The 27,656-nt window shown below is 35.2% G+C and overlaps 1 protein-coding gene across 1 annotated transcript in view; it reads right to left on the bottom strand.

The window, feature by feature from the left end:
- Positions 1 to 27,656, bottom strand: part of LOC136032494 (gamma-aminobutyric acid receptor subunit delta-like) — a 65,768-nt gene that overhangs the window by 5,216 nt on the left and 32,896 nt on the right. The window contains exons 5-7 of the mRNA XM_065712818.1: positions 18,349 to 18,431; positions 16,167 to 16,292; positions 2,525 to 2,830 (exon numbers count right to left, since the gene is read on the bottom strand). Coding sequence (XP_065568890.1) covers positions 2,525 to 2,830; positions 16,167 to 16,292; positions 18,349 to 18,431 — 515 coding nt within the window. The remainder of the gene's footprint in view (positions 1 to 2,524; positions 2,831 to 16,166; positions 16,293 to 18,348; positions 18,432 to 27,656) is intronic.

Genomic DNA, 27,656 nt, shown 5'->3' with positions numbered 1-27,656 from the left:
AAAATGTGTCTGTTGATTGTTTTTTTTTCTTTCGTTTTGAAAGATAAGCACTCACGTATATTATTACATATTAAAACAGCTATGTTGTTAAAAAAGCCTATCCGGAGTATATAGGGAATGACTAAGGGTTTTATTGAAAACTTTGGAGGAATTTTGGAAGGAATATTAAACATAATTCGAACATCTTGTGCATTCAGGTTTCCGAAAGGATTTATCTGGAAAATCTCCGGTACGGATGAGGGTATAGATACACGGCTTTAGGGGTCCATCTGAATTTTTGAGTGAGTACTGAACGCAGAGACCAAGTCTATATATTCAAGCCTTTATTAGTCTATATCTAAGGTTTTAACAAGCTCAGAGTTTCTTAATCAATTTATCTTACTAATTTTCCGCCTACCCATCTAGCTGAAGTGAGACCATTGTTCAAGTTTGTTACTAAATTACGTTTAAAATACGAATAGCCATCCAAAGTCATAGTTTTTATGCATTCAAACTGAAACACCAAAGACCAGAAGAAATAGATGAAATACTAATTCCAGCTTAGAGCCAAGAGATATCATTATCAATAAAAAGATGGGACCAAAAACGAAGAAAACTACTATAGTAATTAAGTCAAACTAAAAAAGAACCAAAATTACCGCAGATAGAGATAAGATTAACACCTTCTTAGCCTATTAAAGACTAAAGCGTCTTTTGTACTTTACAGAAAAAAATATATATTTGATTTTTTTCTCTCTTATATTGTTAATAAATACAAAATTGACGTGACTTCAAAGAGCGAAGATCTTCATATAATCAGTCTGATTTTATTAATTCTTTTCAGTAATCTTGGTTAATAACATGTTTTTCAGTCTTGCTTTGTTGATACTATGACAAATAAAAACACATTCCATGAAATTCTCATTGTTTTCAGTAGAGTGCAAATGACACTCTGATGTCATTGAATCTGTAATTCCTTTTCGTTTTGGGCCTCATCTATTCATTGATAGTTTTTTTTTCTGTTCTTTACAGTTTGAGATATTATTTTACTTTATATCTGTCTGTCATCACCTATATACAACCCTTCACTTTTCTTTGAATTTTGTTTTGGAATGAGTTTTTTTTTGTTAATTGAGCATAGAAATGACAACTTGCCAGGAAACAGTATTAAAGCAATGAATGTTTAAGTTATATATGTTGCCGTGAATGTCCACAATAACTTTCTCCTCCTTAGATTTAGACCGCGTTGCCGGTCAACTTTCTCAATCTAATGTGAGGTTTGATGATGATAGGTTAGATTAGGTTAGATTTCGTTAGGTCAATTTAGGCTATGTTAAATTTTGTTTTTAACCAAATTTAACTTAACCTAAATTAACCAAACTTTAACTTTTACCATCATAGCTTGCGTAAGACTGAAAAAGCTGATTCGCAAAGCTACCAATCTTCAGAAATTGAACCAGATTTCGGACATTCACGGTGATATATATATATATATATATATATATATATATATATATATATATATATATATATATATATATATATATATATATATATATATATATATATAGCTAAAAACAAAGCCTGTGACTTTCACTTGAAATTCAAGCTAATTTCTTTAAAAAATGTTGTCCTGTTGTCTTGAGAGTAGAACCGAAGATTCCACGGCTACTAACCAAGACTACCGACCCTGAGCCAACAGAAAACTTTTTCATATCGTTTTATCAGACTTCGCCGTAAAACTCCTTCACCAGATTAATTTTTAAGACAGTTTTTGCTTATTCAAATCAAACTGAACGGGTAAATAGCTCATGCAACCCATGAGAAATAGAAGAAAAAGTACCGTAGAAAAAATAGAAAAAATTGTTACCATTGCAAATCGTTAAATATACCGTATTTCTATGCGTTTTACTTGGCATATTCTTTCACGCTTTAATCCTTATTCCTTAAATTCATTGAAGGAAAATTTCAGTAAAACGATAAATTTTTAATAAATTATTTTTGTAATTTGTTTTTCAGTATTTATAGAAATTATTTTTTCAGCAATCTTTTACAAATTTAGCTTTGGGTATGGCAATTTTTTTGGTATTTAGATTCATATTAAATTATTTTACTTCTACTACTACTCTGAATTCAAGGCGGCCTCAACTCCTGACAATTCGTACATAAGCATTTTTTGCTTTGGTGAAAACGATGGATAATATTAAGTTCAACAGTTTAGCCTGCTTACACCTGTCTATTTTTTAGAAGTATGAGAATGCTTCAACGCCTCAACTTGTAATATTTTTTTTGTAAGAGAATCCAAATTCTGTAATACTATAACTGTTAGCAAAAACAACAAACTTTCGTGACGGTTAACGCCTGGAATAACACTAGGTTCTTTAAGTAATGTATCATTTCCAAACTTCTGTTTTGTAGACATTCGGTTACCTTAGACAAAATGTATTCTTCACTTATCGTTCACCATAATACAAACCATAAAACGAGTTTTTTCTTATGTATACCATTTTGTTCAGTATAGATCAAAGTCTAATCTGAAACTTACCAACACACGAAGAGAACATCATTGCAAAGGAAAATCCAAAGAAGAGATCATGTCCCCGAAAGTATGACACCTTAGGCAATTTAGAATCTGCGTATGAAGTCAATGTGATGAGTGATAAAAGAGACGTTATTCCTATGCCTAGTTTAGCAGCAGTTTCCGAATCTGGCAGAAGGAATGCTAGCCATGAAGCCATAACAATCATGAGTGCGGGGATGTATATAGAAATCAAAGCAATCAAGGGGGATCTTCTGAGTTTCAGCTCTAGCCAAGCTATTTGAAACAGCGAGTCTTCTGGATCGATAGACACTGTAAGAGAACATTCCGAGTAAATATACACAAGGCTTGCTGAAGGTATTCTTAGTACGAACATACAATATCTTCTTTGCTTCCTCCTTTAGACCCACAGTTCCTATCCTTTTTTTTAGAAACTTTGTATTCTGAACCCTGTTATATCCGTAAAAAAGCAAGTTTCTGTGGGAAAACTTGATTAGCGATGCAGAAACAACTTTGTCTTCAGTAGTGTTTCAGTAATTTATCTAGGTAGTTGTAAGTTTTTAAGTGTTTGCTTCTGATCCACTTTTATTGAATTATGAACACACTTAGTCCTGGTAGAGACTTTGTAATTAGCAAAGTGTCTGTTGTGTTTTAAAATCTTTAAATTTCTCACTCACTTGGACTATCTGTCTGGGTTTTTTCCACAATTAGCCATGGGCTGATGCTCACAACCACTTGATTTTAGTTTAAAATCAGCGGATTAGTATGGTTTGGTATGGTTTTCTGTTTAGTATGTTTTTTTTCTGTCCCTCGTAAGAACATTTGTCAATTGCACCTATTTATATATTGCAAAAATTCTAGCCGAAGAGCAAAAAACTCTTTTAATTAACTCTTTTGCAACCCCAAACGAATGACCTGAGCAAAGACCTAAACAAATATACAGTCCCTAAAAGGTTCAACTTTATCTCTCGGCCTTGAGGCAGACAAAATTTACTTATCAAGTTATGTATAAAGTTTGGCAGCTTTTTACGGAACTTTCTCACTGAGTGTAATTTTTTGATAACAATGTTTGATCGCTTAACTTCATTGATATAGTATACAAAAAAAAGTTTACTCTTTCATGAGCATCCTAATGCAGCTGACTCTGAAACCAGGTGCTCTGAAGAAGCGGTTACGTGTTATTCATTTATATTACTTACGAGCCCGACATAAAAACAACCATTAAGACAGATCATAATAAAAAGTTGACAAAAAACGAAACAAAAAACACATATTTAAATGAAAAACAACAGTACACAAAAATCATGGAGGTAAATGAAATACATCACTGCTTTAATAATTACGCCCGTTCATTTCGGCAAAAACTCAACATTACGATAACGGTTTCCAGTTTGCCGGATATCTGAGACAATGGGTCTTCTATTATGAATTTTGTAAAGAATTGTTAATCCTATACTAGGAAGAGAAGCGAAACAGATGGGCCTACATAACAAATTTTAAAAATGTCAATTTTATCTTGATCTAATCAGTTTTTGTCAACAGTTTCCAGTAGGGAGTGGCATCCTCTGCTTAAGGAAGTGGAGTGGCAAAACTACTAGCTATTGCTAGCATTTGGTTAAACTAAAGTTTGTGTGAAACGGTAGAGATGAAAGCTGCTAAAATTTTAGATTTGAACTGATAAAAGAAAATTACAGGGTTGCTGGGTACAGAAGCTTATGGGCTGGCCGAGATACATCAGCTGAGGAAATCAAAGGAAATATTTCCTTCCCAAGACTTACAAATGGAACAGAGCAGCACCAGATTGTTTCCAAATCATTGACTGTCTAGATGTTAAATTTACGTAGAAATTACAAAATAAATTCATCTATTTAAATGAAGTATTCTTTAGAATATATTGTTATTCCTGAATTTTGTCCGCACGCCTCTTAACTCCACTTGTTATCACTAGTTCAGACATCTTTAATTTTAATTTTTTTTTTCATTGATCTTGTATAATAGCGTACAGGTTTGCCAATAAATTTTATTTCTTTTATAGGAAGCAGATTGTACCATTTTCAATTACTTTTTTTTACTGTTCAAACCGTCGACCACTTTTTTGAATATTTTATTTAATTTTTTATTAGGTCCTTTTCTAATTTTTTGCACTTTCAAGAATTTCTTTCTCCGCTATGTTACCATGATTTGCCTTTCAATTAAATTCACGCACAGACAACTTTACAGAATAGTTATCAAAAGAAAGTGTATGGACAACTTGAAAAACAGCAAGAAATACATTTAACATTTCAAATCTAGAAAAAAGGATAGAAAAAGAGCAATCAGGATCAGTGCATTACAGTGTTTGTAACTGAATAAAACCAACACAAAAGAAATACAAGACAGTAACAAGCATGGGTGGTAATAAAATTGAATACAAATACATAGATTGGATTTAGTTATATAAAAACTAAACGACGATTGGAAATAGCAAAAACAGAGACTGTGAAAAGTGATGAACCATCCACCCAAAAATGTAAAAATATAACCATTCATAAGAGAATTCCCTTTATTTACCGTGTGAATAGAAAAATATGAATCTTCTTCAAGACTCGCATGCAAAACGTTCTAGACGCTTGTAATCATAATCTTCAAGAATCTTAGCTGAAATCCCACCTCACTGTCTTTTGAAATCTTAGTTCAGAGAAAAGACGATCCAAGGTGTAAATCCCCTATATTATCATGACATTTAGGGCAGAAATTTGGAAATACCCATTTAATAGCGAAATTTAAAAATTAAGCCCCTCTCCTTAAATTTACCTCTTTGGAATACATTCAAATATTTTTAACTCTCCTCATATGTCTATTGTGCCAGATGTTAACTTTATTTTCTAGTAGTATTCTAGTAGTATTTTTTGGTTAAAAGAAATTTCAAACTGACATTTCATGTGCATTTAGTTAGTATGTTGAGGTAAAACGATGCTTTCTATATAATTTTCGAAGCAAAGAAACTGCATGAGATTATTTACTTTTGAATATTCTGAATTTGACTGATATCAGCACTGAAATCAGATTGTTATTGCGAAAAGTCGTGAAAATTCCATAGAAATGATTTAGATCGTTTTGCACCAGGTCCTACCTGAAAATCATTTACACCACCTAAAATCAATAGGTTAATCTTATGAAATTGCGTCATATTACTTGCGTGGTGGAATTCCGTATGTAAAATTTAAGACAAAAAAGAACATTAAAATACATTTTAAGCAGAGATTTATAAAACCATATCAAACAGTTCGTGGTCAAGAACTTAGTCTTACCTAACAAAAGTTAAGAGCCTGAGAAAATTTGTCTTATTTTAGAAGACTAGGGAAACACCCACTAAAAGTCATAGAATCTCAACGACAATTAGACCGTCAGATTCAGTATATCAGGGAACCCTACTGCAGAAGTTTCAAGCTCTTATCTATAAAAATGTGGAATGTTGTATTTTTTGCCTGAAGACAGATCACGGATGCGTGTTTATTTGTTTGTTTGTTTATTGTTGTTTTTATTTCCAGGGGTGATTGTATCGACTCAGTGGTCCTAGAATGTTGCGAGAGGGCTCATACTAACGGAAATTAGAAGTCCTAGTGCCCTTTTAAGGACCAAAATTGGAGGGCACCTTGCCCCCTCCCACGCTCCATTTTTCCCGAAGTCACCGGATCAGAATATTTAGATAGCCATTCTGTTCAGCGTAGTCGAAAACTTAATAACTATTTCTTTGGGGACAGCTTAATCACCCACAGTCCCAAGTGGAGGGGCTGCAAGTTACAAACTTTGACCATTGTTTACATATAGTAATGATTATTATGAAGTGCACAGACTTTTTCAGGGGGACTTTTTTGCGTTGGGGTTGGGGTGGGTCTGGGGGAGGGTTTTTTTTGGAAGGATCGTTTCATGGTGGTATTTATAATGAGGGAGGAGAATTTCTATGAAGGGGGAGCAGAATTTTCCAGCGTTATTTAAAAAAATAATGAGAAAATATTTTTTTTCAACTGAAAGTAATGAGCAGTATTAAAACTTAAAACAAAAATAATACATTAAGCATATAAGGGGATTCGGCTTTTCCACAATACCTTGCTCTTTACGCTAAATCATTTTTAATAATTTCAACTATTTATTCTACGGCCTATCTGATTCAGGGATCATTCCTAAAGATTTGGGACAAAATTCAGGCTTTAGTGTAAAGAGTGAGGTATTGACGAGGGGGCGAAACCCCCCATATACGCAATAAAAACACACAAATATAGAAGTGTGTTGCGTGAGTCAATTTGTAAGGTAAGTATGTTTATTAATAGCAAAAAAGGTCGTAAAAAATAGTTGCATTTTTAAGTAACTGAAAATTCAATGGAAACTAGGCCTCCTCCCCGACCCCTTTTTTTTCAAAATCGTCCAATCAAATCTATGAGAAAGCCATTTAGCAAAAAAAAAAAAAAAATATACCAATTCCGTTTTAATTATTCATGTGCAGTGAGCCAAAATCAAAACATGCATTAATTCCAAAGCGTTAAGAAATTCAATAAAAAAAAAAACAAGTTTTTTTTTACTGCAAGTAAGGAGCGACAGTAAAATTTGAAACGAAGAAAAATTATTCCGTATATGAAAGGTATTGTCCCCTCCTCAACGCCTCACTCTTTGCGCTAAAGTTTGTTATTGTTTCAAAAGTAAAGTTGTGGAAAAGAGTCAAACTTTAGCGTAAAGAGTGATGTGTTCAGGAGGGGACACCCCCTTTTATATACGGAATAATTTATGTTTGTTTTAAGTTTTAATGTCGCTCCTTACTTGCAGTTAAAAAGAACTTTTTCAAAAAAGGTTAAATCAGGGATTCAACTTTAAATGAAAAAGATATAAGTTCTTTCACAGTTTCTGTCATTAGTGAGCACCAACAAAAAATCAGCAAAAACTAAGAAAAAACAAACAGTACCATGCAACTTTAAAAGGCATAAATTTCTTTTTTGGGCGTAGCTGTCATTGGAAATCGAGACATTTGTGATATTTGAATTTTTGCCATAGAAAAATACTGGCAAGTTTACTTAGTCAGTTTTTCTTTTAAGATTTCTTCGTTCTTTTTTAATCATTTTCAAGCCCCATCAAAGAAACACTAACAAAAGTGTGATAATTGCAAAACATCTTACTGAAACCTGCTTTCGCATCAATCAAAACAAGTAAATAGTGTGGTATTCTGAATAATTTGGAGAATAACTTCTAAATATCACTGGACAACATCTTTTAATCCTAGTGAAGCTCATCAAAATTTTGATCTTTTTTTAGAGAAAAACCTGCAGCTTCTCATTTGTTTTAAAACCTGAAGCTCGAAACTTCAATTTTCTTAGGCATGAAATCGTAACAAATCATTTATTTTAAAAACCAGGCTTTGGGCATGATTTATCGCCAGAAATTTCTAGATTTAGTTTTTGTTTCTCATAATTACGTTATAGAAAGAAGTTTCATCAAGTAAAATTTACCAGTTCTTCTTTACCAGTTTCACAGTCTAACGTGTCAACCAGGGCCATGCCCAGGATTGCCTACATAAATGTTTAGAAATTCATTGTAAGTATAGTGACGACATCGAAAAGTAACATAAAATAATGGATGAAAACTACAGCTTTTGGTTGATAAATCTTGTACTCGCTTCTTTTTTTGAACAATTTTCTTTCTTCCGAAAGGAGTTTTTTGATTTGAGGCGTGTAGAATGCAAATGGTAGACCAAGAAGATCAAACAACTCTATATTCTTCGCTGTTTGAAAGATGCATAGGCAGTGTCCCATCTGCACAGTCGATGGACTACTATTAGTATTGATAATGTTATTGCTTGCACTATAAATAGGTTCAAGGAAGTCCAAAGGTATAAATTGGATATCCATTTGGACATATTTGGATCCAAGTTAAATACATCTATTATTTTATTTGTTTTCAAAGTGCTAAGTATAACAGAAAACTACCTCCGGGGGTAATTTTCCAGCAGGTTTCAATTGACTTCACGAGATTAATGCTACACTCTTCGTCAATGGTTCGGCAAAGGTACTCTCTAAACGTATAGTGCCCGTGGGGACAACATTCATATCTTGAGTACCAAACAAGTGAAATACGTTGATATCGTGAATTTTTACGAACATTTCATCGGTTATTCCATTTTAAAATAGTCAAGAATCTTGATCCAGGGATTACATTGTCAATTCATATGGGATCCTATAGGATTTATCAAAAAATAAATTGTAGAGAGGGATTCTATTTACTTTACACACAATGGAGGAAAGTCAAAACATTTCAAATTTGTTTAGTGACTTTGTAAATAATCCTATGGCATTGGTACTTTCTAAGAATGCCAAAGCGAATTATTAAAGGAATTTCACCTTTAACAAATTAATTAAGAGGTGGTGTAAATACTTGAAACTGTGGCAATATGTCATTGATTGGTGATTGTATGAGGAACGATCAATTTTATCTTACTTCTACTAGCTTTCAAGTTCTGAATTACCAGTGCAACAGAACTCATAAAGTGTTATTTTCATACATGCATTATTGCCGAGGTAAGATTCACATTTGCATCGGGTGCTTCATCAATTGTTTTCCTCAAACTGAAATTGGACAGGGCGAGTTGTAACTTTATATCGATCTTAACATTGGATGGCATTCATTGAAGATTATATATATGAAATATTTTATGATTTAGTTTACCAACCGAATGATACTCTCTGTTCACAACCCAAGTGAGTTCCCCATCAGTATCAACATTCCATCTATAATCATAGATGATCGCCAGACCTCTTAATACCTTATAGGGCTTTTGGAGTCATCAGTATAAATTTTAAGTAGCTTGCATAGTTTGATACATTGTTGCTAGTGCTCACAAATTTTCTATTTATGCAGATACATATTTGTCTAAATAAATTGTGTCGGGTACAATTTTCACAGGGTATTCCACAAGTAGTAGTGGGGCTTTGCAGTCTTCGTTGCAATAAATTCGAAAATATATGTATTCAGAGTTTGGTTGTTGTGGGCAGAATTGCTCATTGTTGCCATGTTTTACACTGAAATCTACACTTTCCGCATTGAAAATATTTAGAGATATGGTGACTGTGGGATGGGATTCTTTGATTAGAGTGATGTCTTTTGTTTCTGACCTGTGTAGAGAATGGTGGGTGATGATCAGCTTCTGAACTTTTTAAACCTTTTCCATTTTGATGTGAATTGAATCGGTTGCCAAGGTATTGAACACTGGACATAATATTTTGTGAAACATTTTCTTAACAATATGTGCAACCCCCTCCCCATTTTTGTAGTATATAGAATGCAAAATCCTCGAGAACCAAAACAATATAACTTTTAGCCAGGGGTAATGCAGAGTGAAACAACTTAGCAAACTAACTGCCAAGACTATAGTCCCACATTGGCGAACGACCTTTGTAATAGTCCATTCCATGATCTATTTTTCATGGTCTGCGAATAGTAACTTGGTAAACAATACCAGGATTAACGAATATATTTTTTCCATAAGCCATCTCGGTTTTGAATGGAACAAAAACTTAATCACAGCCAAGCCTTTTCTTTATGCAAAATGATCACCTAATTCACTTCTTAATGTTTAATGGCAGAGTTCCAAATACGAAGTGCATACAGGGACATGCAGAAGATGCTTTATATTGTAGTGCTCATTGTATGTGCTCATGGGTGGATTTTTGATGAAGAACACGTAGAAGGGGGATATTGGTATTACCGACTCTCGATGTCTCGACTAAGGATTCATAAGGAAATATACAATTGCCAGATGAGAGGCCGGATGATTAATCTGCAAAAATAACACGTTCCCTTCCACTCATGGTACCAGCACTTTTACCCTCGAGTATATTCCGGTTAAAGCTAAGAACATCTCTCAAGTTATCGCTTAGAAGGATCATTTCATTTTCACAGGATGAGCCAAAGTAAATCTTGCCATATTCCATTGACTAGTTAAACTGGAATGCACCATTCTTATGACCAGAGATTTTTCTATTGATTAAACAACCCAAATCAGAAATACTACCAAGTTCTCTGTATTTTAGTGTGACCTAGAAGTATTCCCCAGCGTTAATTTCTTCAGTCTATTCATAGTCGAACCTTGTATGTACAGACTTTTTACAGAATATTATATGTATTTTGAAAACACAATCGACAGGAGCAACTTCAAACTTTTCTTCGTTGAATATGATGGCGGGGAAGAGTTTGGTCCAAAAATCACTGGTTTTCTTCGAATTATTATATGGAGGATTAGAAAAATTGAACATAAACCTCACATAGAAATCATAGAGTATTATGTAGGTCTTAAAAAGATATTCAAGAATCAAAATCAGAGTTTATCCTAGCAAACGAATAAGCAACTCTCCCTTGTCCTTATGAGTACGACTCTTCAGGATCTTTTTTTGGATCAGATAAATTCCACTATATTTAATTTATTGCAACTCATAATCATAAAAACGACCAAGAATCTCATCATGTTTCATGTCACGTATACGATACCGTTACGGGTTTAGTGTCCAAGACTCTGGTCACTTAAAAAAATTTAGTACACTAAAGGAAGTTCCCCTTTTAAAAACATAAGCAGTTCGATTGACTTGAATAGTATCACCAACATTTAATGTCATCTTTTTCACCTCCATCCCTTCAGAAGAATATTGTTTATGAAAAATGTCAAGGATATCTTCTCGATGAATTTCCAGAGGGATAGAGCTGGAGAGGAATCAATGAGGACGTTGGTTATAAATCACCATGATTTTCCCCAAAATCATAAATAAAAGTAGCAGTATTTTTCATTGTATAATATCTGGAAATTAAAGTCAAATAGTTCTTATCAATCGTTCAACCATACAATACCTTTATTGGACTATGAAAATGATAGAGCGTTTTATTATATTTCAAAGAAAATCTTCTTTACATGTTGAATAACAGCTTCATTATCCCAGTCCGTTGAACCTATAAAAATCATGTCACAAGCTGGATTCAATAGCTTTAGCAACTTCATCACCTCTCTTTGAGCTCAATAAAATTACATGGATAGCTATCAAAACACTGATTGTAAGCAGAAAATACCCATACGGCTCAATGCAACGTCGTTGAATCTAATCTAGAGTCAATAGATCAGTTCGTAATATTTGCAATGGGGAAAAAGCATTAGTTTTCTTATATTGACTACCAAGGACTTTATGATTACGATGTAGGGTGTAACCTGATTCTTTGTGTAAATACTATGCCGCTAGCTTCTTTTCAAGTCCAGTGACCTGAGCAAGTGTGGTGGGTAAACTTAAACTGCCAAACTCACCAAAATTTACGTAAATATGTTTCTAACTTCAACTATTTTGAACGTTAACACGTATCGAAGTGTTCACTGCCCTTTTACATACTAACAGGTAAGGTTGATGCAGGGATATTAAGACGCGTTCACTTGAGTCCACCAACTCTGGTCAAATCATAGTTGTCGCTTGGTGTACTAATCATTCCAAAATGATTTAAAATCATCTTTTGATATTTGACTAAATTTCATTATTTGATATATGTTTATTATCAATAAGAGTTTTTGAGAAGTTTGAACAGTTTAAAATTTATGCAAATTATGTTCAAATGAAACAATTCTTTTATTGATTTCTATCAAATCTGATGTCAAATCAAGTAGATTGTAGGTCCTGCCATATATTATAACTTGATTCACTTTAACATCAATTTGAAGATACTCAGTTTCAACGATATAAGTCAAGAGATTGTTACGTTCCTCAAGGTAGGATTGAGGCACTAGGTCTGCAACACTTGTCAAAACATTAGAAAATGATGAATGTTCTTTAGGTGTTGGTTTTTTTGGTAGCAGTGGTGTTTAATTTTCAGAAATTTGAATCGTTTTCTTTCAGTGATGAATGATAATTATTTTTAGTTGTCTCTTATGGTAAGGTTGGTCTTTCGAATCGACAAAGTGCATGTTTAACCAAAATTAATTTTTCATTGTCGAAAATTGTCTCATTGTTAATGAATTTATTAAGATTGTCTTCGAATGCTCCTTTGGCAAAAGGACAAGTTCTATTCGAGTCACTTTGTAGGGCTAGGCCGTTTTGCGAGAGAAAAATGTTTACAAGTCATGCAATTATTAGCAATTAAAGTGTAAAGAATCTACCAGTCACTTGGAGAAGCTGTTTTCGCTTGAAATTATTTCCTGCGTTTTTACATGCTGCTGCTAGGGCAAGAACATCTGAACGATGTCGCTTTGCTTGTTGCTTAACTACTTCTGGCAGTGAACATTGCCTTCAGTTAGATATAAACAAAGCTCTGATTTGAAATTAATGAATTTACTGTTGACACCATGTTTGAGTATGGCCTTTCTAAGACGCGGGTTTGAATTACCTAGGACGGAGGATAAATGTCTGTTTTCATGTAGTTTTTAAAGTGTCATGATGACAACTAACGACCTTAAATTGCAGGATTTATGGGCCATTACAGGATTAATGGGCCAGTCTACGAAATATACTCCCTCCCAATAAAATGTTGTTGCTCCAACGATCATTGTCACTGATTAATATCCGTCATCCCCTACCCTCAACAAACTTCCATTTAAAAACCCAAAATATTTTTTATCTTTAATGGCCATGCCATCCTCTGGTGATAAAGTCATTGGAGAGGCTATATTGCGCAGCCGTGAAATTGACTTATTTACTGCTTTAATAAGTGATGTCATAGCTATGCCCATACAATTCTGCCACCTAATGTCTCACAAACCTCTATCAAGTGCATGATAGTACACGAATCTCTTTGTGCATGGATATATTAGACTGCAATGGGTTCAGGTTTTTTAACAATATTTAAATTTGATGCACAATACATTTCTATGAGTTTTGCTCTGCAATCTATGACCACCTTGTCACTCTGTAGGAGTGAATTTTGAAAGTTCTTGAATTGCAAGATGGCCTTGTCATCACTAAACATTTCTATGGACTGGTACACATGACGCTTGCAGTACCTCATCTAAGGTCCGAAAAAAATCCTAATTTCCCTAAAATATAAGTTACAAGCAAAAATCAAAATACTCAGAAGCAAAACGAAAAAATTCACCTCAAGGTTTAAACTCCCTTACCACCCAAAGGCAATATTTATACACTTTTCAGTTCTGATACTGCTTTTTACCGTCCCCCGATGGTCCAGGTAAAAAAATGTCCCAAGGATTGAATTCAAAAATTCAAGAATGGCTAGTAGGGAGGCATTTTTTTAAAGTTAATGACTATGCATGACACAGAAACATATACAATTAGGTAAATATTCTTTTTTTAGTTCTGACATTGCTCTTCACCACCCCCTGAAGGCTTAGGTTCAAAATAATCCATGAATTGAATTCAAAAGTTCAAGAATGAATTGTAGGCAGGGGCATTTTTAAGCTAAATATGACATACATACAATTCGGTAACTAAACGGATTGTATATTTTTTTTAGAAGCGAAAAGTGTATGAAAAACAGTACTCGTCAGCTAAGTATACGCCAAAACGTACATAGATCACAGTCCTATGGTATATCACAATCCACATCAAAGTTTCTTTTGTTAAAAATGTTGATATATAAAGTTCACTTTATGTGCTGATAATAACTTGGGCCATTCTCATTTTTTATATCAAATAATTGGAAAACAAATTAAAAGTCACCGGAACCTGAGGTACCTTACGCAATCGTACTGTGCGCTCGGAACCATTGCATTGTTTCATCGACACAATAAAATTGGCACACAAATGTATTTTTTTTATTGGAAAAATATTTTATGGTATTCAGAATGCACTTTCACCAGGAAACGTTCTTATCTCTACAATCAACTTGGTACGCAAATATTTTTTTTTCAGTGGAACAATATTTATGGTATTCTAAATGCACTGTTTTCAGGAAACGTTCTTATCTCTACAATAAAATTGACACGCACATAATTTTTTTTCAATGGAACAGTATTCTATGGTATCCAGGTAATAATTTTTTTTCACTGGAACAACATTTTATGGTATTCAGAATGCACTCTTTCCAAGAAACTTTCTTATCTCTACAATAAACTTGGCACGCAAATGGATTTTTTCATTGGAACAATATTCTATGGTAACCAGAATGCAGTGTTTCTTGAAAATGTTCTTATCTCTATGGCAAGATGCGAGCTTTTTTGACTAGAGTATAGGTGGATACAAGCGGCTAGCAGCTTCAATAGTACGCCGAGATAGGACTCTGCTTGTCGTTGTTGATGGGATACTATTGATACAGGATTCAATGTACGAAACTCAGCTTCGCCAATACGCAAAACTTAGCGTTGCGTAAAAGATCCGTAATACGCAAGGTTAAACTCACACAAAACTGAACAACGAAAAACTAACTCAGACCAAAGCCGTGTGTAGGGGAGAGGGCTTAGATTTCTGGGTTTAAACCTAAACCACCACTTCCCTCTAAAATCTTTGTCTGACTCGTAAAAACGTAACAAAATACATATGAAAAAAGATTTTGTTGCGTGCTTTGAAATTATTTTTACCCCCCTCCATACGCAAGAATCCCCCCTACCAGGAATCCTGGATTCGCCCTTCCTTAATGCCACACATAATCATACCCAGAAAAATTCAACCAAAGACAACTCTACCAAAACTAAATTCAACCCACACGAAACGACAACTCTACGATAGAATTCAAACCATTCGAGGATAAAACAGGTCATAATTCAACTCTTTAAAATACAAACTAGCATAGTTAAATATGAGCAAGTGATTTGAGGGGGGGCTCAAATCAGTTCAATGTAACGAAAAAAAATTAATCCTGGGCAAAAAGTCAGCACGTTATGATCAAGACACGAGGAATTTGTTGATTTGACGTATGCTGGTAGCAACTCATGACGAATTTCTGATGAGGGCACAACCATAAAGGTGTATAGCCATTGTCGCAATACGTGCGAAACAGAGGATAAAGACGATAAAAATAGTTATTATTATTATTATGGTTATGATGACACAAAAGTTATAACGTTAATAAAAATGACAATAGCAATAATAATTACGGAAATATTTTCGTCTACCAGGCTTTTAATGAAGACGTCAAAAATAAAACTAGCGGTATTATAGCAATTCCATTGATGATGACATTAGAAGCGACAATATTTGGACCATTTTCTTCATTTCTAACGGAATCCTTATTATTTTTATTGTTTTAATCTATTTCGTCAGCGAGGTTACTTGACAAGCAAAAAGGTCATTGTTGACATTATTATTGCTAACACTATTATCTTGTGCCATATACATTTTGAAAGTATTACCTATATACATCCCTCCAAAACTCTCGCTTGGCTTGTCTTCTATCCATGGCATAACGATTTTCCAAATAGAAGTGAAAAACCCTTGCGCTATTGCACAATTACAGGGGACTCTAGGTCTTTGACCTCAATGACTTCTTATCATTTTACGTAGCCTATGTGTGTAAGTTAGGAAAAGCAATTGTTTATTGAAAGATCAGCATTGTACTTATCATGGATGTTTGTTTAGTACCTTAAGATTCTAGAAGCAGTGAAATCATAAGACCCAAAACTGAAAATAAAAATGTATAAAAATAAATAAAATTATTTTATTTCATCCTATTTGTGCTATTCTTCAAATCCCAAACATGCAAACGTTCTTACTTCTTGAGTAGTCCTTCATAGAAATCCCATGAATTGCAGAATGAGCTTTAAAGTCGATTGATGATAATGACGGTGAATACATGTACCCCAGCCACTTGAAAGTGAGAGTATTGTTCCCATATGAATCTGAAAAAAGTACAAATTCTCAGACCAGGTTTAAAGAGATTTCGTAATTAAAGGTTGCTGCTGAATCGAAAATGTAATCTGAAAACCTTCATAAAGCTTGATTTGAAAGAGAATGAAAGTTTTAATATCACCTAAAACAACAATCAGATCACCTTATGCAGCATAAGAATTAGAATTAGAGTATGATATTTTAATACTTATGTAGAACACCCGGTAAAAAACAGAGAAAACATTCAATATATTAACGAGCAATAAAGTGTCCAGAAGTTAATTAGGAAAAACATTCTCCAAAAAAGAAGTTTTTCAAAGAAAATTAAAAACCCATATTAAAACCCAAAACAACAAGAAATAAAATCCAATAACAATTCAAACTAAAAACAGTTGGAAACTACCACAAACGGCTATTAGTAAAGTAAAGGCTATTGCATCAGTTATGTTTTACTGAAACCAAATATATTTTAAAAAAACCTGTATTGACAACAATGTAAAATCAAAATTTCTGTTAAACAATAATCTCGAATTTCGAATCGCTGATATTTCCTGAGGCTAAGATAATACTATATTAAGCATTCAGAATACATTCATATATTCTTTGCGACCTTTTTGATTCTCAGTATGATTTTATTCATTTTTCTGTCGATGTAACGGAAAAATGAACGACACTGCTCAATATACAAAAAGTTTTTAGCAAAGCATAAAAGAGGAAATAGCCTTTAATAAGCTTAGGTGTAAGAGGGTAATAGCCTAATTCCTGTTTGAGGTAGATAATCTCTTAAACCAACATGGCCTACAATAACTTAAAAAAAACGATCAAAAATGGGATTTTTAAAAGCCGAATGTTGTCCGTTAGTATCCCTCGATAACAAATCAGAATATTTGAATTTTGTGTAAATCCCAGATATTGGTGAACCACTCGCTTTGTGGTTGTTAGATATTTGGTTTGAATTCTTGTGATATTTTGGCTTTCATTGAATATTATTTCTCTTTTAATTTTTTGTTTTTTCATTTCTTGTTTTGATTTTCCGCGTTTTTTTTGGTATTTTCCTTGCTTATATTATAGTGTTCACACTGAAAAGGAGAGGTAGTTGTTTTCTCCAAAAATGTGCTTTGCTTGTTTCTTCAGTATTTTCGTTTGACCTTTAAAAACACCACTTTTGATTGTTTTCTATCTTTCTCCTGTCTGAAATAGCAGACACCCTGTACCACGGACTTGAATAACAGCTTTTTCAGACACTGCGCACGTATTTGGAATGCCAATGATCAATAGAAAACCGAAAGATTTAGGTGTTTGAGGTCAACAGAGCTACACACGTTAGACTCTTCCTTACAGTCTTCTCCCATCCTATTCTAGGGCAATCTGCTTTTTGTTTGTTTGTCGACGGTTTGCTGACAAGACGTTCTTACGAGGTTGTAGCGACTCAAGTTTTTAAAAGCATTTTGCCATGAAAATTTGTCATTAAGAAAGGAGACATGTACTTGAAACTGTCGGAGCTTTTCCAATAAGTCAACTTATACATGCAAAAGTTAGTTCTTGTCTACGTAAAAAAAAAAAAAATATATCTTACTCCATCTATGTTAGGGTATCTGCACTTTGAAAATGGCAAATAATCGGGAGTGATTAACTTTAATATTAAATTTTCCGATTCTAAGATTCATACAAATTTGCAATAATATAATCTCTATAATATAACGAAACAGCATAATGTAAGCGAGCTTTAGATGAAATATTTCATTTTCAAATAAAGTATGATAGACGTCCCTTATGTTTACAGCATAGATAAAATTCCGTATTTTGCTGGAAATTCGGTTTTCTAATAGTTACTGCATGCAGTTGGCTGGCTATTTGGTTTCTTTATTTTTATCACATTGATAATTGAAAAAAAAGAAAGTAACGTTTGAGAGCAAAGAGATAAACTTCCTAATAACATATGATAAAGATGTATATTGTTTGAGTTTTTTCTTTCAATGTCATTGGAAGTTAAACATCAGAACAAAAGATAAAACAGTTTTACTTTTATCAGACAGTTATATGGAAAAAAATTAAACAGAGACTTACAGCTTTCCAGTTGTACTCTTGTGGATAGTGTGTCAAAAGGGAATACATGTAAATCATTTTCGTATCTTGTAGCCAGACTTATCCTAAAAAAGAACCCCTTTATTTGCATGAAAAGAGAGGGCTTCGATGAAACGGAAGGTAACATTTTTTTCCTTAACATACACTTAAGACTCTAAATACAGCTTGAATTTTCAAAATTTCATTTTTTTTTCGATATCAGAATATTTGTAACATTAAATGTAGTGTTGTTCTCTAATATTTAGAAATTTGGTCGATAATTTTAGCTAGGTGTTGTATCATTTATTTTTAGAACATCTGGTCACCTAATTCTCATTTATTTTTTAAAATTTTGTCTATTTACCAGAATAATACATTGCGAGCATGTTGTGATAAAAAAAACACAAGATATTCTGTAGTAGATCATTATAAACTTTGATTTATTTCACCTTATTACAAATTATGTTTGATTTCATTAGTGAGTATATTTAAGTTACCACTATTCCTATTGTTTTTCAAATTGTTTTTATGTAAGTTTCCATACAGTTGAATCTCGAAACCCTAAGAAAAATAAGAAAAAATTGCATGACAAAATGATCTTCACTTTTACGGTCACATTGGACCTAAAATACGGAAGGACCTTCCAGACGAATTAAAACATATTAAGGAAGATTTAGATGTTTTAACTTAGACAATGATTAAGGCTAAGGAATGAAGAGTATGAGTTTTCTGATGTGTTTGAGGGTGTAGGTTTAGGTGTGAAAATGAGCTTATTTTTGAAAGACAGAAGAAGGATTTTTTTATATTATAGGGACAGTACCTTGGTGCTTTGAGCCTTTTTGTCAGTTGGTACATTAGGGTTCGTGCTTTTCGGTTTCGGATGACAAGAACGAAAAAACTTCTTTTTTCTTTTGTTTTTGTGGCTCTCATACATTTTTTAAGGAAGAATTAATATTATTATTAAATTTAGTTTCAGTTATATCGTGGTATCCTATACAAGCTTTTATCAAGAATGCTGTGACTAGGATTGTTATTTTTTTATACCAAAAGGAGCCTGCTTTCTTTGAATCTATTTCTCTCAAACATATCAATAATCCACCATAAATCAATTTTCATCAACTTTAAACAGTATACTTCAGTTAATTATATAGTTTCCAGCAAAGCTTGAATGACACTTTAGTCTTTTTGGGGTGTTATTGAGTGGAAACATTGCCATTATTTATAATGATTTATATCATTTTACGATAAAATCTACTATTCGGCTAAATTTCTTTTGATTTTAAACGTCGTTTTTGTAACCCGCTCATTCAAGGGTTGACGGCTAATATTAGTTAGTACCGTTAGTTTTTTGTCTTAATTTTCTCCAAATTCTTATTCAAAAAAAGTTTACTTGATATAATAACTGAAAGAAAATAAAGCATAACTTTTGTGTTGTATATTTTGTCGGACCAGACCAAAGATTCCAAGAACGTAGCTAATTCTAAGCAGCTTCTACATCTATGTTAAGTATATCTTAGAAGTGACGGCATTGTGGATACCATTGAGCAGGTAGGGAGATACACAATTGGAGCTTCATCTCCCTCAAGACGTTATGACGCATACTTGGGTCTTATGCAATACTATGGTACACGTGTAATCATATATTACACTTTTTTGCAACGCAATATGGCCTTGTTTACTCATGAAAAGGTGTTTTTTATATGTTACACAATAGAACTTGTTAGAGTTCAGGGATCGATAGTGAAGATGCAAACGTAGACGTTACATTATGCTTTTTTCTTTGTTTGTTTCAAAACCTACGGGTTTAAGGTGAAAACCCTTCAGCCCCCGCCCAAATCATGATTTCTTCGTTTCGAATGTTTAAAAACCTACGAGGGCCGGGAAAAACCTTCAGGGCCGTGCCAATCCATGAAACCTTTGATTGTTACGTAATAGGAGTTGTTAAAATTCAGGGGGTCGATAGTCAAGATGCAAATAAAGACGTTACATCATAGTTTCTTCTTTGCTTGTTTTAAAATCTACGGGTGTAGGTTGAAAGCGTTCAGCCCCCCTCCCTCCAAATGTATAATTCCTGTGATTCTCATTCTAAAACCTACAGGGGCCAGGAAAAACCTTCAGGGCCTCTCCAAGTCATGATTTCGTGGTTTTTTACGTAATAGGAGTTGTTAGAGTTCAGGAGGCACTAGCGAAGATAAAAGCGTACGCGTTACATTATATACTTATTAATTTTCAGTTAATTAAAAACCAACAGGGTTCCCCGTTGAGGGACCTTCAAGAACCTAGTACCTAGCAACCAATTCCAAACGGGTCCCTAGCAGCCAATTCCAACAGGGGCCCTAGTTCGCCTGTCTCCGTGTGTTTATGAGTGTGTGTTTGCCTGTCTATAATATGTATGTTTTTGTGTGTTTGCATTTCTGACTCTGTGTGTTTGTGTGTTTATTTTGTCTCTTTCTCACCATGCCTGTGTGTATGACTGTGAGTTTGCCTGTCTCTGTGTTACTGTTTGTATCTGAATTTATGTGTTTGCCTGTGTCTGTGCTTGTCTTTATGCGTTTGTATGACTGACTATTTTATATGTGTGTTTTTGTCTTTCTCACTGTGACTCCGTGCCTGACTGTGCCTTTTCATGTCTCTGTGCGTGTGTTTTTCAGGCTCTGTGATTGCCTTTTCGGGTTTGTGTGTCTGAATCTGTGTGTTTGTTTTTTTTATGGTCTCTCTCTCACCGTACAAGTGCTTCTTGCTGTGTGTTTTCCGGTCTCTCTTTTTGTCTGAGTGTGTGTTTAACTGTCTCTGTGTTTGTCTTTGTGTGTTTTTTAGTCGGAATCTATGTGTTGGTGTTTTTTTGTCTTTCTCTAGCACCGTGCCAGTATTTCGGACTGTTTGTTTGCTTTTCCCTGTTTGTGTCTGGGTTTGTGTTTGCCTGTCTTTGTATGTCTTTGCGTGTTTTGTGTCTGACACTTTGTGTTTTTTGTTTTTTCTCCCTCTCACCGTCCCTTTGTGTCTTGCTGTGTGTTTGGCTAGTTCTGTATGTAACCGTGTGTGTTTGCCAGTCTCTGTGTTTGTCTTTGTGTGGTTCTGTGTCTGACTCTGTGTGTGTTTGTATGTTAGTGTCTCTCTCTCATCGTGCATGTGCGTCTTACTGTGTGTTCACCAGTCTCTATGTTCGTCTGAGTGTTTGTTTGCCTGTCTCTGAGTGTGTCTTTGATTATCTGAATCTGTGTTTGGAGTGTTTTTTGTCTTTCTCTCTCACCGTGCCAGTGTTTTTGACTGTGTGTTTGCTTGACTCTATTTGTGTTTGAGTGTCTGTTTGCCTGTCTCATTGCATGTTTTGTGCCTGACTTTGTATCTGAATGTGTGTTTGCATGTCTCTGTGTTTGTCTTTGTGTGTTTGTGTATCTCATTCTGTTTGTTTTGGTGTGTTTTTGTCTTTCCCTCACCAAGCCTGTCTGTCTGACTTGTGTTTGCCTGTCTCTGTGTGAGTGTTCGTTTCTGAGTTTGTGTTTTTACCTCTGTCTATTTTTATCTTTGTTTGTTTGCGTGTCAGAATTTGTATTTCTGTGTGTTTTTTGCCTCTTTCTCTCATTCGGACTCCGTGTCTGACTCTGTTTTTGCATGTGTCAGTGTTTGTGTCTGAGTGTGTGCTTGCCTTTCTATGTGTTTGATTTGTGAATCTGTGTGTCTCACTCTGTGTGTTTGTGGGTGTTGCCTTGTTTCAGATTCCTGTCTCTGTGTACGTCTGACAGTTTTTTGCCTGCCTCTGTGTTTGTCTTTGTGTGTCTGATTGTGTGTTTTTCTGTTTTGTCTCTCTGTTACTGTTTCTGTGTGTCTGACTGCGTTAAATCCTGTTTCTGTGTGCTTCTGAGTGTATGTTTGCCTGAATCTTTGTTTCTGTTTATGTGTTTATGTGTCTGGCTCTGTGTGTAGGTGTGTATTTTTTGTCTCTTTCTCTCTCTCGCTGTGCATGTGTCATGAAATTGAGTTTGCCTCTCTCTGTGTGTGTCTGAGTGTTTGTTCACCTGTCTTTGCGTATGTTTTCGTTTGTTTGAGTGTTTCCCTATCTCTGTAAATGTTTGAATGTGTGTTTACCTGTCTCTGTGTTTGTAATTGTGTTTTTTTCTGTATCTGTGTGTTTGTGTGTCTTTTTTGTCTCTCTCTCACTGCGCCTGTGTGTCTAAATGAGTGTTTTTCTTTCAGTGAGTGTGTGTGTGCGTCTGAGCGTGTGTTTTTATGTCTCTGTGTCTGTTTTTGTGCGTCTGACTGTGAGTTTGCCTGAATCTGTGATTGTCTAAGTGTATGTTTACCTGTATCTATGTCTGTCTTTGTATGTTTTTGGGTCTCATTCAGTGCGTTTGTTTGTGTTATTTGTCAATTTCTCTCACCGTGCCTGTGTGTTTGACTGTGTGTTTTCGGTCTCTGTGCTTGTCTTTTGGTGTTTGTGTGTCCGACTTGGTGCGTGTACGTTTTTTTCTTGGATCTCCTTCAGCGTGTCTATGAGTGTGACAGTGTCTCTCCCTGTCTCTGTGATTAAATGAGTGTGTTTTTACCCGTCTGTGTGTTTAATTTTCTGTGCTTGAGTCTCCTCCTTTTCTGTGTTCGTGTGTTTCTGTGTTTCTTTCACTCTGCCTTTGTGTCTCACTGTGTGTTTGCATGTCTCTATGTGTATCTGAGTGAGTATTTGCATGTTTCTGTGTTTGCATTTGTGTTTTTGTGTCAGACTCGTGTACGTGGGTGTGTGTTTTGTCTCTGTTTCACCGTGCCTGTGAGTCTGACGTGTATTTGCCTGTCTCTGTATGTGTCTGAGTGCTTGTTCGCCTGAATCAGTGTTTGCCTTAGTGTATTTGTGTGTCTGATACTATGTGTTTGTTTATATTTTTGTCTCTCTCTCTCATCGTACCTCTGCGTCTGACCGTGTTTTTGCATGTCTCCTTGTGTGTCTGAGTATGTGTTTGCCTGTCTCTTTGTTTGCGTCTGTTTTGCTTCGGTGTTTGTATATTTGAGTGTGTGTTGCCTGTCTCTGTGTTTTTTTCTTTGTTTGTTTGAATGTTTTCCCGCCTCTGTGTATGTTCGAGCGTGTTTTACCTGTCTCTGTGTTTGTTTTTGGGTGGTTTTATGTTTTACTTTGTGTTTGTGTTTGTCTCTGTCTCATGTCTATATCTATATTTGTCTAAATCTATGTGTTTTTGTCTCTACCTTACCATGATTGTGTGTCTGACTGTGTTTTTGCCTGTCTCTCTCTGTGTCGGGGTGTGTGTTGGTTGTCTCTATTTGTTTTTGTGTGTTTGCGTGTTTGACTCTGTGTGTATGTGTGGGTGTTTTTTGTCTCTCTCTCACCGTGCTTTTGTGTCTGGCGGTGTATCTGCCTGTCTCTGTTTGATTGTGTGTGTCTGAGTTTGTGTGTTTGTCTATGTATGTGCTTGTCTTTGTTTGTTTGCATGTCTGACTCTGTGTTTGTGTGTTTTATTGTCCCTCTCACTGTGACTCCATGTCCGTTTGTCTTTATGTGTTTCTTTGTCTTTGTGTTTCTGCGTGTTCTTTAGTGCCCCTCCCAACGTGCCAGTGTTTGACTGTGTGTTTGCCTGTTTCTGTGCTTGTTTAAGTATGTGTTTGCCTGTCTCTGTGTTTGTCTTTGTTTGTTTGTGTGTCAAACTCTGTGCGTATATTTGTGTTTTTCGTTTCTCTCACCGTGACTGTGTGTCTTACTGTGTGTTTAAATATCTCCGTGTGTTTCTGAGTGTGTTTTGTCTGTTTCTGTGTTTGTATTTGTTTGTTTTTATGTCTTACTCTCTGTGTTTGTGAGGGTTTGGTATCAGTCTCTTTCATTACCTGTGTGTCTGACTCTATTTGTTTTTTACTATGTGTGTTTGTGCTTGTCTTAGCGTGTTAGCATGTCTGACTATGTTTTTGTGTGTGTTTTTCGTCTCTTTCACTGTGACTCCCTGACTGTGTGTTTACATGTCTTTTTGTGTTTTCTGGGTGTGTGTAGTGTGCATTTTCCCGTCTCTGTGTTTGTATTTGTGTGTTTTTGTCTCAGGCTTTGTGTGTTAGTGTTTGTATTTCTTCCACCGTGCCTTTGTGTCTCACTGTGTGTTTGCCTGTGTCTGTGTGTATCTTAGTGCTTATTTGCATGTGTCTGTGTTCTATTTGTTTATTTTTATGTCTGACACAGTGTGTTTGTGTGTGTTTTTGTTTCTATCTCACCTTGACTGTGTGTCTGACTGTGATAACATGACTTTTTGTGTTTCTGAGTGTGTTTTTACCTGTCTATTTGTTTTCCTTTCTAGTTTTGTGTCTCCAACTTTAGTTTTTAGTGTGTTTGCCTGTTTTTGTGTCTCTCTGAGTGTGTGTTTGCCTTTCTAAATGTGTGCAAGAGTTATGTCTTCGCCTATCTCTGTGTTTGTCTTTGATCGTTTTGGGTTTGCCTGTCTCTGTCTTTGTGTGTTTGTGTGTCTGACTCTGTTTGTTTGTGTGTCTTTTTTCTCTTTCTCTCATCTTGCCTGTGTGTCTGACTCTGTATTGGCCTGTCTCTGTCTTTGTCTGAGATTGCGTTTGCCAGTCTCTGCGTTTGTTTTTGTGTGTTTACCTGTCTCTGTGTGTGTCTGAGAGATATTTTTGCCTATCTCTGCGTTTGTCTTTCTACGTTTTTGTGTGTTGCTCTGTGTGCTTCTTTGTGTCTGTTGTCTCTTTCTCATCTTGCCAGTGTATCTGACTCTGCGTTTGCCTGTCTCTTTGTGTGTTCGACTGTTTTTTCCCTGCCTTTTTAATTGTCTTTGTTTATTTATATGTCTGGCTCTGTATTTTTGCGTGTTTTTTTGTTTCCCTCTCACCGTAACTGTGTCTTTGCATGTCTTTTTTTGTGTGTTTGCCTATTTCTGTCTATATATTTGTTTGTTTCCGTGTCTTTATCTTCACTTTTGAGTCTGTTTTGCCTCGGTTTATGTGTTTAAGTTTGTGTTTACCTGTCTCTGCGTTTGTATTTGTGTTTTGTGTCTGACTATGTTTTTGTCTCTCTCTCTCGCCATGCCTGTGTGTATTAATATATGTTTCCCTGTCTCTGTATTTGTTCAACCATGTATTTGCCTGTCTCTTTTTTTTTGTGTGTTTATGTGTCCAACTCTGTGCATTTGTTCATGTTATTCTCTTAGCTCTCCTTCATAGTGTCTGTGTGTCTGACTCTTTGTTTTTGTGTCTGTTTAGCTTCGATACTCGTATATCTGAGTGTGTCTTTTCTTATCTCTTTGTTTGTATGAGTGTGTGTTTGCCTGTCTCTGTGTTTTTCTTGGTTTGTTTGTGTGTCTGAATCTGTATGTTTGTGTGTATTTTTTGTCTCTTTCTCTCACCATGCCTGTTTGTCTGACTATGTGTTTGCCTGTCTCTGTGTGTGTCTGAGCGTGTTTTTACCTATCTCTGTGTTTGTTTTCGGATACTTTTATGTCTAACTCTGTGTGTCTATTTGCCTCTATCTCATATCTGCATCTATGTTTGTCTGTATCTATGTGTTTTTGTCTCTAACTCACCGTGCTTGTGTGTTGGACTGTGTGTTTGTCTGTCTCTGTGTGTTTCTGAGTGTGTCTTTGCCTGTTTCTGTGTTTTTTTGTGCTTTTGCTTGCCTTACTCTGTGTGTTTGTGGGTGTGTTTTGTCTCTCTCTCATCGTACCTTTGTATCTGACTGTCTATTTGCCTGCCTCTATTTGATTGTGTGTGTCTGAGTTTGTGTTTTTGCCTGTGAATGCACTTATCTTTGTATGTTTGCATATTTGACTAAGTGTTTTTGTTTGTTCTCCGTGTCTAACTGAGTTTGCTTGTCCTTGTGGGTGCCTCAATGTGTGTTTGGGAGTCTCTGTGTTTGTCTTTGCGTGTTTGTGCGTCTGCTTGTCGCTGTGCATGTCTGAGTGTGTATTTACATGTCTCTCTTTGTGTGTCTGGGTATTTGTTGTCTGTCTCTGTGTTTTTTGTCTTTTTTATGTCTGACTCTGTGTGCTTTTATGTTTTTTGTCTCTCTTTCACCATGCAGATACGTCTTAATGTGTGTTTTCCAGTCTCTTTGTGTGTCTGACTGTCTGTTTTCTTGTCTCTATGTGTGATTGAGTGTGTATTTGCCTGTGTCTGTGTTTGTCTTTATGTCTTATATGTCTGGCTCTGTATGTTTGTGTGTGTTTTTTGTCTCTTTCTCTCACGTGAGTATTTATCTGAATGAACGTTTGCACATCTCTGTGTGTTTTTGTATGGTTTGTCACTTTATCACAGTGTCTGTGTGTTTCACTCTGTGCTTGCCTGTTTCTGTGTGTTTTTCTTGTATCTGTTTGTGTATTTTGTCTCTCTTTCACCCTGCCTGTGGTTCTGACTGCGTGTTTGCCTGTCCCTATGTGTGTCCGAGAATGTGTCTGCCTGTCTCTATGTCTGAATACATGTGTTTGTCTGCGTTTTTTGTCTTTCTCTCCCTCATTGTCCCTGTGTGTCTGTCTCTCTGTTTACCTGTCTCTTTATGTGTTTGTCTGTCTCTCAAGTTTGTCTTTTGTGTGTTTTTGTGTCTCACTCTGTTTGTTTTTTGGTGTGTTTTTTCTCTCCCTTGCCGTTCCTGTTTGTCTGACTGTATGTTTGTCTGTCTATGTGTGAGTGCATGTGTCTGAGTTTGTCTTTTTGACTGTGTCTGTGTCTGACTTTGTGTGTTTACGTGTCTGACTTTGTATTTGTGCCTGTTTTTGTCTCTCTCTCTCTCTCTCTCTCTCTCTCTCTCTCTCTCTCTCTCTCTCTCTCTCTCTCTCTCTCTCTCTCTCTCTCTCTCTCTCTGTCTGTCTGAATATGTGTTTGCCTATCTCTGTGTTTGTATTTGTTTGCTTGTGTGCCTAACTCTGTGTGTTTGTGCTTGCCTGTCTCTGTGTATGTCTTTGTGTGTTTTTGTGTCTGGTTCTGTGTGCTTGTTTGCATTTTTTGTCTCTTTATCATCGTGCCTTTTATTTAACTTTGTGTTTGCCAGCCTCTATATGTGTCTTTGTTTGTTCATGTCTCTAACTCTGTGTTTTTTTGTTTTTTTGTTTCTCTCTCACCGTGATTGTATCTGACTGTGTTTTTGCATGTGTCTCTGTGTTTGTTTGCCTCTTTCTTTTTTCTAATTGTGTGTTTCTGTGTCTGACTCTGTGTGTTTTTTCTGTTATGCCTTGGTGTGTACGTCTGAGTGTTATTTTCACTGTCTCTGTCTTCGTTTCTTTGTGGGTTTTCCTGTATTTTTTTATGTCTGAGTCTGTGTTTACCTGTGACTTTGTTTGTTTTTGTGTGACTGACTCTGTGTATTGTGTATTTTTTGTCTCTCTCTC

Source organism: Artemia franciscana, chromosome 1 (genome assembly GCF_032884065.1).
Source record: "Artemia franciscana chromosome 1, ASM3288406v1, whole genome shotgun sequence".
Taxonomy (NCBI): domain Eukaryota; kingdom Metazoa; phylum Arthropoda; class Branchiopoda; order Anostraca; family Artemiidae; genus Artemia; species Artemia franciscana.
This window is presented reverse-complemented; position numbering and strand designations above follow the sequence as displayed.